Here is a 13,984-nt window from a genome sequence, read left to right as displayed (position 1 = left end):
CTGAGCTTGAGGAAGGTGAACTCAACATTGAAAACCTGGCGAGAGAAAATGCCTCAGCCAACGGAGGGAAGCGAGGCCCCGGTCCCAGTTTCCCCGTGATGCTGAATTTCTCTTCCCGCCACTCTGCCCCAGGTGTCGAAGCCCCACACGGAGCCGAGGTAACTCGTGCTGAGGGCCCTGATATTTTCAGTGAGTAAAATAAACCCGTCTCGCTTCTTTCGCTGCCTGAGGTACACGCGATGCCTGAGGGGCGCTTTTCCCCCGGGGCCGGAGCTAAGCTGCCGGGCAGGGAGCGCCGGGACAAGCCTGCGCTTTCCTTGGGGCTGGGCGGGCAGCCAGGGAGGCATCGCAGCCCCGGCTGCGGCTGGGCCCAGCCCGTCGGCTCTGCCTGTGCCGCCGCGGAGGAGGAATGGCCGCAGAACGGGGATTTTGGGGGGATTTTGGGGGGTTTTCGGCACCACCCCGGGGGTCCCTCGCGCCCCCCGCCCCCCCGGGCCCCGCTCCCCGCGCGCTGCGGGCGCGTGAGCCGGCGGCGGGCGGTGATTGGCTGCGAGGCGCCCCCCGGGGGCCGCCGGGCCGCGGCCGCGCGCCGAGCGCCATTCACGGCGCTGCCCGCCCGCACGCGCCGAGCCCATTCACAAAAAAAAAACTTCATTCATAAAACCGGCGGCGGCGGCGGCGACCGGGGCTGCGGCGGGGGCGGCCCGGGCGCTGCGGAGCTGCTGCCCCGCGGCGCTGCGGGAAACGGCCCCGGAGCCGCAGGAATATTCGGTTGTTTCGGGATTATTATGGTGCTGAAGGACTTTCCAGCAGGAATTAGCGAGACCGACGCTGCTCAGTGTTTTTCGAAGAATCCTGGGTTTGAGCCTGACGGCGGGGCAGGAGCTGCAGCGCGGGGATGCTCTTCGCCTCTGGGGCAGCGGCGATGGAAGTGCAGAGAGCCGGGCACCTTACGGGGTTCATGCCGGTCTGAAAATACGTTTGGGCTCGTAGCTGTCTTGCTCTGCTTTGTGTGGAATATGCTTGAGCTTTCGCTGCAGCCAGGACTCCGCAATTATTGATGCTACAGCTGTGAGTCTTCAGAGCTAGGTGGGATTTAGAGCTGGTCTTGAGGCAGGAATGAAGGCAGGTTTGGAGAGTGGCTCTTCAGCTTAAGGTGCTACACCACCGATGTGCTTTCCTGTATGCTGCTTTTATTACTGCTTACAAAATGCCAGATGTCCATGCAGTTTTAAACCTTGTCCATTGAGGAAAAGAAACCATTCAAGAGGGAGTCAGCAAAAATATCCAATAGGTTTCTGTTTTGAAAATTGTTTGACTTGCTTGATTTCCATATAATTTATCTACAAGAGCCAATTTATGCAAGAATATCCAGTTACAGATCTGCCAAGGCTATGAGAGAACGCAGCCAGCAGAGCCTCGGTGGACACGTCCTGTACGTAGGGTTATTCAGACATCCAGGAATGCTGCACAGGGCTAAGTACAGCCGATTCAGGAATGATTCCATAACCTCCCTAGATGAAGGTACACAAAATACGTCTTTAAATATCAAAGGTTCTTCCTCCTCTTCCCATTCTTCAACACCCAACTTACTGACAGAAGATGTCTCCTTGGGGCCACAGGACGCCTGCACCACGCTGTGCACGCTGATCCCCCGGATGGCCAACATTAAACTTGCCAACCCGTCAAATCTGCCGGGGCTGAAAAGCTTCTGCCTGGGAACGAAAGAGGTGCCGCGAATTAAACTCACGGAGTGCGTTACCATCCCCAGCAGCCCAACCTCGCCTGAGATCAGCTGCCTGTCGGCCTCGTATCCCCAGCCAGACCTGGACAAGCTGCTCCTAACCCCAAAGCCAGCGGGCGACTGCGCTGTGCGGGGAGCTGAGGAGCCCGCTCCTGTGGGCAGGCAGGACAGGGGCCTCGCACAGAGCAATGAAAGCACGTCCAGCCAGGAGCCAGGAGCCACCTACAGTGTGCGGGTGAGTACTTCTCCCTGGGCTTCCATTCTCTGACAGAGCTAACAGCTCAGCTGGGTGACCTCCATTTTCCCGCCTCTAGAGTCCATGCCCCGAAATACTGAATTCTCCCGTGTATTTCCTGTCTTCTGGTGTACGTAGGGCTGTGGCGTTGAACTGAGGGAGCTAAAAGCACCCCAGCTGCTTCCAGAGGTAACACAACATCCAATTCCAAAGGACTATCTGTAGACTTTCTGAGGAGTGCTGCTGAGCTGCAACGAAAACGGGTTACTCTGGCCTGAAATGTGTGTTGGAGGGAAAAGGAGGCCCATGAAAGGGCTCCCCATCCCTCACAGAGCAGCTCCACGCACTGGATGCATTCTGGCCCACACTGCCGACATATTTGTCAGGGAGGCTGTGGGGCAGGCACTGCCCAGGTTGTATTTCCAGTAAGGTTTTCTGCTGCTCTTCCTTTCATGGGCAGGATCTCTGAAGGGGGTTCCCTGGCCGGAGCCTCACAACGCAACAGGGAGATGTTCTTCCCTGCATCTTCCTGCTTATGTTGTTCCCATGGCTGTGAGCCTTCAGGAATCTGCCCAAGGAGAGCTGCAAGAACATTGCTGACATGTCCTGGCCAAACTCTTGGTGTTCTTTTTAACTAGCCCCTTTAGCAATAGCAGCAGGTTGGTAAATAAGTAGAATAGGGGTTTGGGCATTTCAGCATCAGAGGATGGGCAAGGTGAGAGGATGAGCAAGGTGCTCATTTCCCCAGAGACCACCAGGCTTCTTCAGGAGCTGGTGAGGAAGCCTCAGATGGGCTGGGAAGTGGCCAGGGCTGCAGCATGGCAGGAGTATGGTGCAGAGGCATGGTGTCACCTGGAGGCAAAGCAGGGACAAGAGACCAAGGGCCGAGCAGTTGGAGCTGCTTCCAGTCCTTTACCCTCTCGCCCTGGCCCTTGCCCTCCCTCCTGTGTGTTTGGAGACACTCACTCTCCCCATCCAGCTTCTTGTGCCCTTTTGGGGTATGGGGTTGTTGGGATCTCAGCAGAGACCCTTCTAGGAGGCGGGTCAGACCTATGTTATTGAGACCGCTGATCTATTGTGCCAGAGATCTTTGGCCTTAACAGCATAATCAGAGTCTGAGGAGGATTCAACAATTACATGGAAAGGATCTACATTTATTTTAGAAAGGCAATAATGTGGTGAATTAAAGAAATGCCATAGGGCAGAAGCTGTCCCCTGCAGACTGGAGCGAGGCAGAAATTTTCTTGGTGTTGTTTTAAAAAGAGGAAGTGCTGGGCTCATTGCATCCCCTGGGGAAGGCAGTTGTGGCTGGGTGTGACAGGGCACCTGTCTCACAGCCATGTGTCACCCAGGCCTGATGAGGAAGCTGAGACCCACAAGAGCACCTGGTCCCCCAAAATGCTCGTGCAAATAACAAAGAGCCCAAATATTAATATTTTAAGAGGAGCCTGGACAGCTCTGATTCTCACGCTGCTATGTTTCAAAACACAGTTTGTATGCAGATTGCTGCTGGCTTTACGAGGGGGATATTTACCATGTCCTTGTTCACATTCTACCTATTACACACCTTCCCACAACGCTGCCCATCTGGAGCTGAGGGTGTCTCTAAATGGTGCCCATAGTGGCCATGGCACTTATCTTTCCTGCTGGGGTTTGTCATGGCTGTGATGAGCCTGAGGAATATTCCAAGAGGCACTTGCCATCCTCACTCCTGCTTGTCAGGGAGTGCCAGGGAGGTGGCTGCTCCTGAGCAGGAGGATGAGATCTGGCTCTTAGCACTGTCCTGCACCAGTGGTTTCTCTGAGAACAGCAAGGATGATGTTTACTGGACCTAACATGGAGTAAGGCTCTGTGCCTGAGCTTAAATCAAAGCACGAGTCTTTGAAAGATGATTGGTTTTAAAAATGTGCTACTTAACTAAAATGTGAAAAGGAAATACTATTGCCAGATATTTCATTACAATACCATTACACTTTAAAATAATATGGTGAAGGTTGTTTGCAGCATCCTTTGTCTTAAAGGGGTTTTACCAACCTACAGGTTGATCCTCTGCTAGCGGTTTGATGGCGAACGCATACACATAATGCCATCATATATATCTAAAATCGGTTACATGTCTCTAGATTAAAAGGAGCCTGACTATTTCTAACATGGAAGTTCGGAATGACATGAACTGCTCCCTGAAAGTGCAAGTGGGCACCAGTGCCCTGCAGAGTCCTGTTGTCCATGAAGGATGCCACCGGTCAGCCTGGAGCAGTTGCTCCCTGCCTCTGTGTGGGGAAGGGGGTCCAGGGCAGCCCTTTCCTGGTCCTAGGTTGCCACCAGCGCCTCTCCCAGGTTCAGGGCAGGGAAATATTGTGCTATTTCAGCTGTAGCCACTTCCCTGGCGCTCAGCACCCTGACACTGCACCCGGAGAGCTGCTCTGCATCGCCCGTCGTAAATAAATAACTACACGCGTGTGCACAGCCGGGCTCTCGCAGGAAGGAGATGGGCTCCGGTGATTCACGGCTTCAGAGCCGCAGCTGTGAATCATGCGCCGGGGGCTCGGGACTGGAGCGTGCCGGGCTCGGGGTTTGGGCTTTGAGCAGCCCCGCAGCGCCCGCGGGTGCGCGCCTCGGCTCCGCGGGAACGCGCCTCGGCTCCGCGGCATCGCCCGCGGGGCACACGCGCCTCTCCGGGGAACCGATTCTCACAGAAACCTGCGTGTTTTCAGGCCATTTGCTTTGTCACAGCCGGAGAACGGGGGCAGGGTGGATTGGGAACGATTCTGTTAGAGACCTGGCCCGAGTGCAGGGATGCAGAAAGTGGTCTTTCAGCACAAAACTAAAAAGACAGGGAAAATATTTCCTTATGGCTGCATTTATGACTTCCCTGTTGTTTTTTTTTTTTTTTTTCCTCGAGATATATTTAAAAATTAAAAGCCTTTGAATAAAACGGTTAGACCTCCCCAGAAAAAATTTCATTTATCAAAAGCTATTCTTCATCACAAAAAGCCCTGGCTTGCTGCCCTTAGGGAAGAGGCTGTGCTGCGTGGGCACGAGGAGTGGGACAGACCAAGGGCCTGTCTGTCTGTCTGTCTGCACCGCTGCTGCTGCAGGGGGGAAGATGAGAGCAGGGCGAGCACATGAGGAGAGCTAGGCTAGCACCGGCAAACTACTGGTGGGGGTTTTTTGTGCTTAATGATCTTTAATGGGCTCTTTTCATCCTTGAAGGTATCTAGTCTGCTTTTCAGCTGGTTCTGCCCGGATTTTGCGCTGTCTCACAGGTGCCCCGGGGGTACCACCCACGTCTGCAGTGCTGTGCACTGCTGCTGTGGGCTGCCTTGGCCTCTCCACTTCCCGTGATGGGAATGGGAGAGGTTCTGCTGCCTTTGATTTTGGATCTGGATGGGGTTGGTGTTTGCTGGAGGAAACCAGTGTGGTTCAGGCTGAGGAATGAGCTGATTGAATGTCCTGCAGGGCACAAACCTGGGCCAAAGTTCTTCATTAGCTGCCTGACTGGTGGCGGCTAACAGCGTTATGGAGCACTTACCCCAGCCCAGTAAATCCTGCTGTGTGAGGCAGGATGAGCAGCTGAGCTGACTGGCACAGTGGAGTCTGTGTGCTGGCAGGAGCAGTGCCACTGCCAGGGGAGCTCTGGTGGTCTCTGCTTTCCAGTGGGCACAGTGGCTTTCCAACCCCAAGGCTACCACAGGCCCTAAGGAAGGGCTGAGAAAACTTCCTGACAAAAACTACAGTAATTGTGCTTTGCTCATTCCCCACACCCCTGGCTGGCTCCTGGTGTTGGCTGCCAGGGTGAAAACAGAGAAATCTCACAACAGGTTCCTGAGCCTGGCACTCTGCATTGTCCTGCCATGTGCTGCTTATTCACACTGGCCCTACCTAGTGCCTTCACATCTCCTCCCACACAGTCCCTCATCCTGTTTGCAGCCACTTTCTGTCATCTCATGTAAATGGATGTGAAAAGGTGTGTGCATCTTCAATAACTGCTGTTCTCTTCCACCACCTCCCTGCCATCCTGGTGGTGTGGGGAAACGGCAGCCGGCCCCCGATCACGCTCTGTATTCAAACCCCAAGGGACAAAGCAGTTCCTGGTGCCAGTGCTCTCCACAGCCCCTTGCAGGCAGATGGGATATCTCTGCAGATGGGATATCTCTGCACATGTTGCTGTTAGTGGAGCTGTTCCCTTTCCAGCAGGGGCCAGGGAGTCTTTCCTTTCCCTCCCAAGAGCTGCAGCTTGTCTTGGCAAAAGCTCTCCATCCTGCTGCTGACAGAACAGTGGGTTCAGCATCTGCTTTCATTAGCAATATCAGGTCTTCAGCCCTTGGCTTGTTTCACTGTTGCTGTTTTATTTTCTATAGGTAGCTGAATTCTGCAGTTACATCTGTGCTCGTTGCCCCAGGCTGGTTAGTGCACCCTTGGGCCTGTGTCCAGCTTCCCCCAACTTGCCCAGCAGCTCGGTGACCTGGGTCTTGCCTCCCTCTGTGAGCTTCAGAAGATGAACACCCCTCCTTGGACACCACTTTTGGACCTGGTTATCACAAAAGTACCTGGTGAATAGCTTGGGCTGGGGCAAGAGCTGTGGGCTGTTGTGGCTTCCTGTCCCAGGCAACCGTAGTTGCTGCCCTGCCCATGCTTTAGTTTAACCTTCCCTGCAGCAGGAAAGATGAGTTGGCCTCGACCCTGCATCACCAGAGAAGCCTGTTGGGTTTCTGTGGCAGCTGCTGTTTGGGGTGTACAGGACAGGGAGTAGGGGCACCACCTGAACTAGAGTTTGGGTGCAGAAGTCTCTGAGACAAACATTGTCCTTCTCCCCTGCCTTCCCTTTTCCCTCATACATTGGTTGTGCTGCTTCTGAGATTTTGCTCTGGAGGGGTTAATATTTTCCTTGTTTATTTGTTAATTATTTTTTTCTTCCTTGGAGAATGTCTTTTGTTTTCTTGAATAGGCTTCTGGTATTCCATTGTCCTTTGGTGTGCTCCATAGGCTTCTCCCAGGCTCTGTGACCCTGACTTCCTCTGCCCCAGCCCCACATCGTCCCCCTGCCCAAGGCTCTGCTGGTTCTCTGTACCCTCATACTGTGAAGTGAAGGTTCAGCCATCACGAGCTGCACCACGTCAGATAACCAACAACAGCTGAAATAAATGAGAGATGCAGTGAGGTGCCATGTTAATGCACTTCCCTACTCAGGCTTTTAAAGGGAAAAAAAAAAAGGTCTTTTGTGAATCATTGATAAGTTCAGCTTCACTCAGGGTCACTTATGCAAAAACCTAATATTGATTTTTCATCTTTGCTTAGAGTAGCTTCCCACGCATCTGTTCAGGATGCAATGGGGACTCACTTATCAGCATATGACTCACCTACTCCTCTAAATTTTTCTTTTTTCAAGGATAGAGGAGCAGCCAACCAGCTCACAGGATGCTTGACCTTATACTGTAGGATCAGAGGTCGTTGCTGTGCTACAAGCTGAGGCTCTGGACATATTTTCCACATTTGCTTCATTCCTGTTAAGCAGGAATATCTTTAACAAGGCAGATAGCTCTCAAAGTCATTAAATGTTCATTAGGGAAGCAGTTCTGCCAACCTTTCAGATTCTTATTGATGTTCTTCCAGGTCTCTGACCTAATTCTGGAGTTCTCCCAAGGGTTACATTGCTATCTGGAAAGAAAGCAAAATAGGGATAATACAATTGTTGTGGAATCCCTGACTGCACATATAATGTTCTCTTTTTCACACATACATTCATTTCTGAAAGTCTCCAAAGCTGAAACAGATACCTAGACCCAACCCTCTCTGAATGGCCCAGCAGAAAAATTGATTTACAGGCAAAATGAGGCACAGGAACTAAATACGGTACCTTTCTCTGACACAGAATGCTTTCTCCCTCCATTCAGACAAGGGGACAGAGCATGCACGTCCCTGCCTGGGTTTGCCAAGTTGTCTCTGTGTCCCAGAAGCTTTGACTTCGTGAAGGAGAGGTCTGCACAGGCAGGCTGTGACTGCAGCCTCTGGGCACTGTGTGAGCACTGCAGGATGGTGCCAAGAGGAAAAATGAGAGACCCAGACCTATGCCAGCCTGTTGAAATGAAGAGATCAGACTGCTTCAACAACAGAGAGATGGACATTCACAGAAATGCTGAAGGATTAGTGAGATATGTTTGGGGATATGCCATCACATCCTTGATATTTCTGAGAATTAGTCTTATGCAAATCCCAAATGAGTATAGAAAAAGCCCCAGCTCTGTTCCATACAACAGAAGTGTGGCAGTCAGCCTTTAATAAGAGCAGGTCAGTTTATAGTGTAGGCTCTTAAGAGCTGTTGCTACGAGCTGGAATTGCAACTTCACATCTTTCATCTTCTGCAGAGGTTATTTGTCATCAGACGTGTAGCAGTGTGGAGCCAGTGGTTTTCCTCGTGGCCTGTAATGCCTCTGCTCTCTGAAGGGACACTCAGCTCTTCTGCAGGGGGGCTCTGAGTGCATTGGTCTCGTGGGGCTTCCAGAGCCTCTCTGCTCCTGAGGACTCTGTTCTCTCCAGTATTTCCTCATGTATTCCTCCCAGCTCAGTCTCACAGGCTAATAAGTGAGAGTAAGCAGAAATGAAAAAAAAGGAATAATTGGATTTTGTGTCCCCAGAGTGCTTTACCTTTTTTTTTTGTGCTATGGTGTTTAAGCCATTGGTATCTTTATTGCTCTTCTCTACACTTTTAGTAAAACAAGATCTATTTAGGAAGCAGCTTTAGGATGGCTGATTTGATTTTCCATTTAGGCTGTGGTTCTGCATAAACTTAGTGGACAGTAATCACATTTGCTTCCTCCTGTGATCCTCCTCTTACTTGTGTACCAGATATTAACAGTACTCCCTTTTCTCTGTCTGTTTTCCATAGTACATGGGCTGTATTGAAGTGCTGCAGTCAATGAGATCCCTGGACTTTGGCACACGAACACAAGTCACCAGGTGGGTGGTATAAAACTCAGATTCAGACCAAGAATGAAAAGCCTGAGTGCTAATTTCTGTATAAAGCTGAGGGTGTGTGCCAAGCTCTGAGACAATTCTGAATAGGAGTTCGCATGTTTTGTTTTGTTTTTTCCTAAGTGATGATTTGAATTATTTGATCATTACAATAGGCTATTTGCATTGGAAAATGAATTGTTTCGGGCACAGACGTAATTCCTCTCCCAGTTCTTCTGTCTCAGTGAGCCTCCCCCTGCAGTGGCAGCACAGAGCAGACAGCCACAGCCAGCTGGGGACTGGCAGCAGCCGGGCTGTGCACGTGGGCTCGGCGCTGCCTGCACAGGGGAAACCCACTGCTGCTGCCGTGCCTGTGGGTGCCGTGGCCAAGGTGGAGAGCCAGGACCCTCATGGGTCTCTCTGCCACGCTGCTTCACTCCTGATGCAGAAAGTGCCATCAGTCCCTCAATCTAGCAAGGTCATCTAATGAATTTTTATCAGATGTATGACATCGCTTGACCCCATCTGCACCGAGACCAGGCACAGCTGGAGGTGGAGTCACAAGGAAAGCATGTTGAAATACAGCTGTTTCCATCTGTACTGCAAGCCCAAGTTTTTAGGCTGCAAATCAGATAAAGATTAATATTTCATTTTCAGATACAGCTGGGGATGTGGTTTAAATGTGAAATATTTTGTGGTCTTTTGAGAACTTTGCAACTTCTGTTGCAGACTGATGCCAGTTTCTGGGTGTAGATTGTTCGTACCCCCATGCCTGTGGGGTGGCTGAAATGTCCTGTCAGAAACAGAAAAGCAAAATTTTCTTTTTACATTTATTCTTGCAAGTCTGGCACTGCAGGAGTGTTTGAGTTTTCAAAACAATCACCCTCTTTCCAGCTCTGAGTACTGTGTGCTGCTGCGATGTGCTCACGGTCCAGCAGTCAGGACTAGCGCTCTGCCAGGCAGCCCCAGCAGCCACCCAGCAGCTCAGCACCTCCAAAGGCTTTTTGGAGACATGGGTGGCTGCAGGTTATATTGACCTGGCCTTAGACATGCTCCCTTGTCTTCTCAGCTGCTTCTTTGGCACAGTTCATGCTGAGGATGCCAGGAGTGTGGCTGAGGCTTCCTGTGCCTGCCCAGCTTTTCCTTCCTGCTGGCAGGAGATTTTCCGATGCTGTTTTGCTTGCTCAAGTTTGTATCAAAGAAGTCATGAAGAAAGGAAAGCAACATGAAGAGATTAGTGTTGCATTTATACTTGTTGGCTCCCAGACTTACCAGCTGAACGGAACTGAAAAACTTGAGTCCTTCAGTGCCCATAGACTTCACTTTAAAGCTGTCCTGTTTGTTTTATATTCAGAATCAGCAGTTGTTGACATTTATAACTGGCATAAGCACACACTCACCCAGTTCCTGCATGTGGGTATCAAGAAGTGCCTGAGATACCACTATTCTTCCCTCAGGTGAGTCCTTTCCTGACCGAGAAGAGCCATGTAATACGCTGAGCCCAAAGCCCAGGCCACTCAGTTCTTCACAGCTCAGCTAGAGGGTGAGGTTATCTCCTGTTTGCAAGAGGTGTGTGTGCTGCTGTGCTGAGAGAACAGAGCTTTGGATGGTTTGTCTGGAAAATAATGAATATGAATTACTGCGTGACAAGAGCTTGGCAACTTAAATTTGGGCCAGATAGTAAGGTTTTGTTAAGCAGAACTGTGTCAAAATTTAACAATGGAAGTATTTCCATCACCTAAAAAAAATGCCACTGCTGACCTTAACACGAGAAATTCAAAACTTAAACTGTTTGCAAACCAGATGCTGAAGTGCTGAGCTCACGCATGCAAACTTTAAAGTTCGATCAATGACAAGCTGACTGGAGCAAAGATAACATTGATTATTCCCCTATTGTTCTCTCAGGGGAGTAAGTTTATAGAGACATGCACAATGCACCAACCAAGGAGCTGCTGGAAATTATCCCATTTTAATCGTGCTTGTTATTGAACTGGGGTAAAAAATATTTTTACTTTGACAGCATTGCACTAAACAAAGAGGCATCTTCTGTTTTGAGGTGAGGTAGAAAGGGTCTCTAGTTATGTCTGCACCCTTCCTTGCTTTATATGTATGTGCATGCTTAGTTACCTCATGTTATCTAAAATTGAAGATGTTATTTATCTACCTTATGAATGTTGGAAAGATCAACAAACTCATGTTTGCCAAAGTGCAGTGAGGCATCCAAAGACATGAACATGGAGGATTTACTTTCTGTTTTCTTGCTGGACTTGCATTTTCAGTTGCTTGGCAGGCACATGGTTAGGGAAGGCAGAAAGTGGCCTCTCCAGTGCTATGAATGACCATGGGGTGTAGAGGTGCTGTGTGGCCAAATGACCACAGTGCAGCAAGGGAAGGGCTGGGCACTGAGGTGCTCTTTACCCTCGGTGGCTGTGGGGTAAGGAGGTTGGCAGAGGAGATTCCACTGCTTGTTTTCCAGCTCTCTGCTGTTGCCCGCCCATGACACAACTTACTTGTTCTTAGGACATCCCTCCCATTTTGCAGAAATCTGTGATCTCAAACTCTGTGTAGATGAGAAAAGTAACACCAAGAAATAACAATAAGGGTAACAGATTCTTCTGCTTGAGGGGCTTTGTATTTTTTTTGTAATGGTTAGCCTGTGCTTGCTGTTCTGGATACAAGATGTGTTTGGGTTGTCACCCTTGTGCTGTGGCGGGTCCTGCCTTAGCTGGACCCTGATATGTTCTTCTCTTGTCCAGCCCTTCAGCTCTTTTCCTCTTACACATTTCCCACTTCTGTTAAATCAAGCTGATTATCAGTCATCAAATTTGGGCATTTCTGGGAAAAGGGTTTCTGCATCTTGGATTGGGACATTAACTTGCAAACCCGAAAATGGTCAGGCAGTGAGGGGTGAAGGGCATCTGAAATGTGCAGCCGGGGAGGGCTGCTGGAAGAAGGCTGACTTTGTTTGGAAGATTAATTTCAACTTTGTTGAGCCACATAATCCCTTTCTGTTACATGGTGTAGGCAGGGCCCTAGATGCTTAAAAGCAAATCCTCAACAGCATGCTTGCTTGCTTACATCAGCCCATCTTTCGTCCTTTATTCTCGTTTTGGGGGAACAATAAACAAAGCAGCTCAGTGTTGCTGCCCACAGGCGTTCTCCCGCACGGGCACGCTCTGGGAAGAGCAGGAGCCGTGTCTGCCACAGGTTTCACTCCAGGGCTGCAGACCTAGAGAAAACCTGTGGACTGTACTTCTGAGCAGGCCTGAAAAAGGAAAAAAAAAACCAAACCCAACTAGTCTAAAGGCTTATGGATACCAAAAATGGGTGACTGATTTCAGTTTATCGTGGACGCATCCAGAGTTTCTTTTCTTCCTAGTCTGTGGTGCAGGTTCTAGTTTGTGGAAATGGCTGCATGTAGGAAGTGTTCAGTTGTAGCAGCAGGTGTTACCAAACTCCTGCTTTTCACACCTTTAAAATAATATTTGTGAAGTTTTGTTAGATCACTTGGAAAATCACCCAGACATGTGCAGCAAGAAATGTCTGTAAGATTATTTCCCCTACCAAAGAGAGGTAATAGAAACTATTAAGTAGAAATGGTTTGCCTACATTTTGGTTCCTTTTTGCTGGACAGTTGCTTCAGAGCATGGTGAAGTGGGCAGTCAACACACTTGTACAAGAACAGGCTCTGTGGCTGGCATCTCTGCCTACAACTTTTGATTTCACATGGGCTGCCTGACATGTACAAGAACTCATTTGTCACCAAAAGAGACAACTTCTCTGTTTTTCCAATTTGTTCTGTATCTGGTTTTCTTTCTAGGTAGGGCTAGACTTGAAGGCTCCAAGTAGCCTTAATGTCTTGGCTCTGATTTTAATTTCCTTTAATATTGAATGAGAAGATGAGTTCTCATTTTCCAAGCTGATTATTGGAATCTGCAAGTTCATCCTGCAGGATGCCTTCCTCTTTTTTTTTTCGTTTTTGGCCTTCCTCCTGGTACCAGGTAAATAAAACGGGAGCTAACCAAGAAGGGTATCAGGAATTTGCTTAAAAAACGTATTTTCAGTTGTGTAGGGGAAGTATTTTGCCTTTAAATGCTAAGAAGGGTCAGTGTTTAAAAGGCTGGGTTTCCATCTTGTGTAGCCCACAATGAGGCCCCTCTTCTTCCCTGCTGTTTTCACTCAGAAAATATTAATTATATTTTGCTGTGGGTGAGGTCTCCATTCATTTGACAGCGTCCAGGTTGAATTTCTCAGGATGTTCCCTGGCAGGAAGCCTCAATGTGTATCACTGATCTTCAGTGCTTCAAGCACGTAGCCCACTGGTGTGGCAGCCTGTGGGGCACTGAGCAGGGGCAGCAGCGATGCTGGGGTTCACCAGCACTGGGCTGGCTTTATTTCCTCTCTGATCTGCAGGGTCCTGGGGGGACCATGCTCCTCACTGGGGCACCTCTGCTTCATGGGACATACCTGGCTGGAACCTTTTGTCATTGTGTGGTCTCCTGATATTTTTTAGCCCTTCTGAACCAAAACTTTCTCAGGAGATGAAAGCCAGTGGTGTTTTCCTCCCACACACGCGCTGGGATCTGGAAACAGAAAAACTTTCCTAAGCAGCTCGTTTCCTAATTAGCTCTTTGGATAATAATTCAATAATATAAACAAATAATTAAACAAATTCCCTTCTGCTTTAGAACAACAACAAAAAAATCCCAGCTTGGAAGATAAATCTGAATTCAGCCATGAGAGAAAGGCTGAGGCTTGAAGTGCCCAATATGGGACCCTAACCCTGAGAGGGTGACAGGGCCTGTGGCACAGAGCCAGGGCAGCTGGAGAGGTTTGGGCTGCAGCTCCAACCAGGATGTCCAGGCAAGGTTATGGAAACTTGCAAAGCACATCCCAGCCCAGTAAGGCACTATTTTCCTGTTGACTTCAAAGCAATAAGTGTCAGTGAGGACAAGCCTGTGACTGCCAGCAGAAAGGTTTTTTCCCAGCTGCTGAGCTAACCTCAACCAGGGCTGTCAGTGCTCCACTGAATGTCCAAACCAGCCACCTGCCTG

General features: G+C 49.6%; 1 protein-coding gene across 2 annotated transcripts in view; it reads left to right on the top strand.

Moving 5' to 3' along the window:
* Nucleotides 1-663: 663 nt before the first annotated feature.
* The window catches only part of SHC4 (SHC adaptor protein 4), a 28,725-nt gene continuing 15,404 nt past the window's right edge, over nucleotides 664-13,984 (top strand). For both annotated transcript variants that reach the window (XM_032123086.1, XM_032123085.1), the window contains exons 1-2: nucleotides 664-1,979; nucleotides 8,866-8,936. In XM_032123086.1, coding sequence (XP_031978977.1) covers nucleotides 1,395-1,979; nucleotides 8,866-8,936 — 656 coding nt within the window. In that variant the 5' untranslated portion in view covers nucleotides 664-1,394. The remainder of the gene's footprint in view (nucleotides 1,980-8,865; nucleotides 8,937-13,984) is intronic.

Source organism: Corvus moneduloides, chromosome 13, assembly GCF_009650955.1.
Source record: "Corvus moneduloides isolate bCorMon1 chromosome 13, bCorMon1.pri, whole genome shotgun sequence".
NCBI classification, from domain to species: domain Eukaryota; kingdom Metazoa; phylum Chordata; class Aves; order Passeriformes; family Corvidae; genus Corvus; species Corvus moneduloides.
Note: the sequence above shows the minus strand (reverse complement) of the source record. Positions and strands in the feature narration are given on the sequence as shown.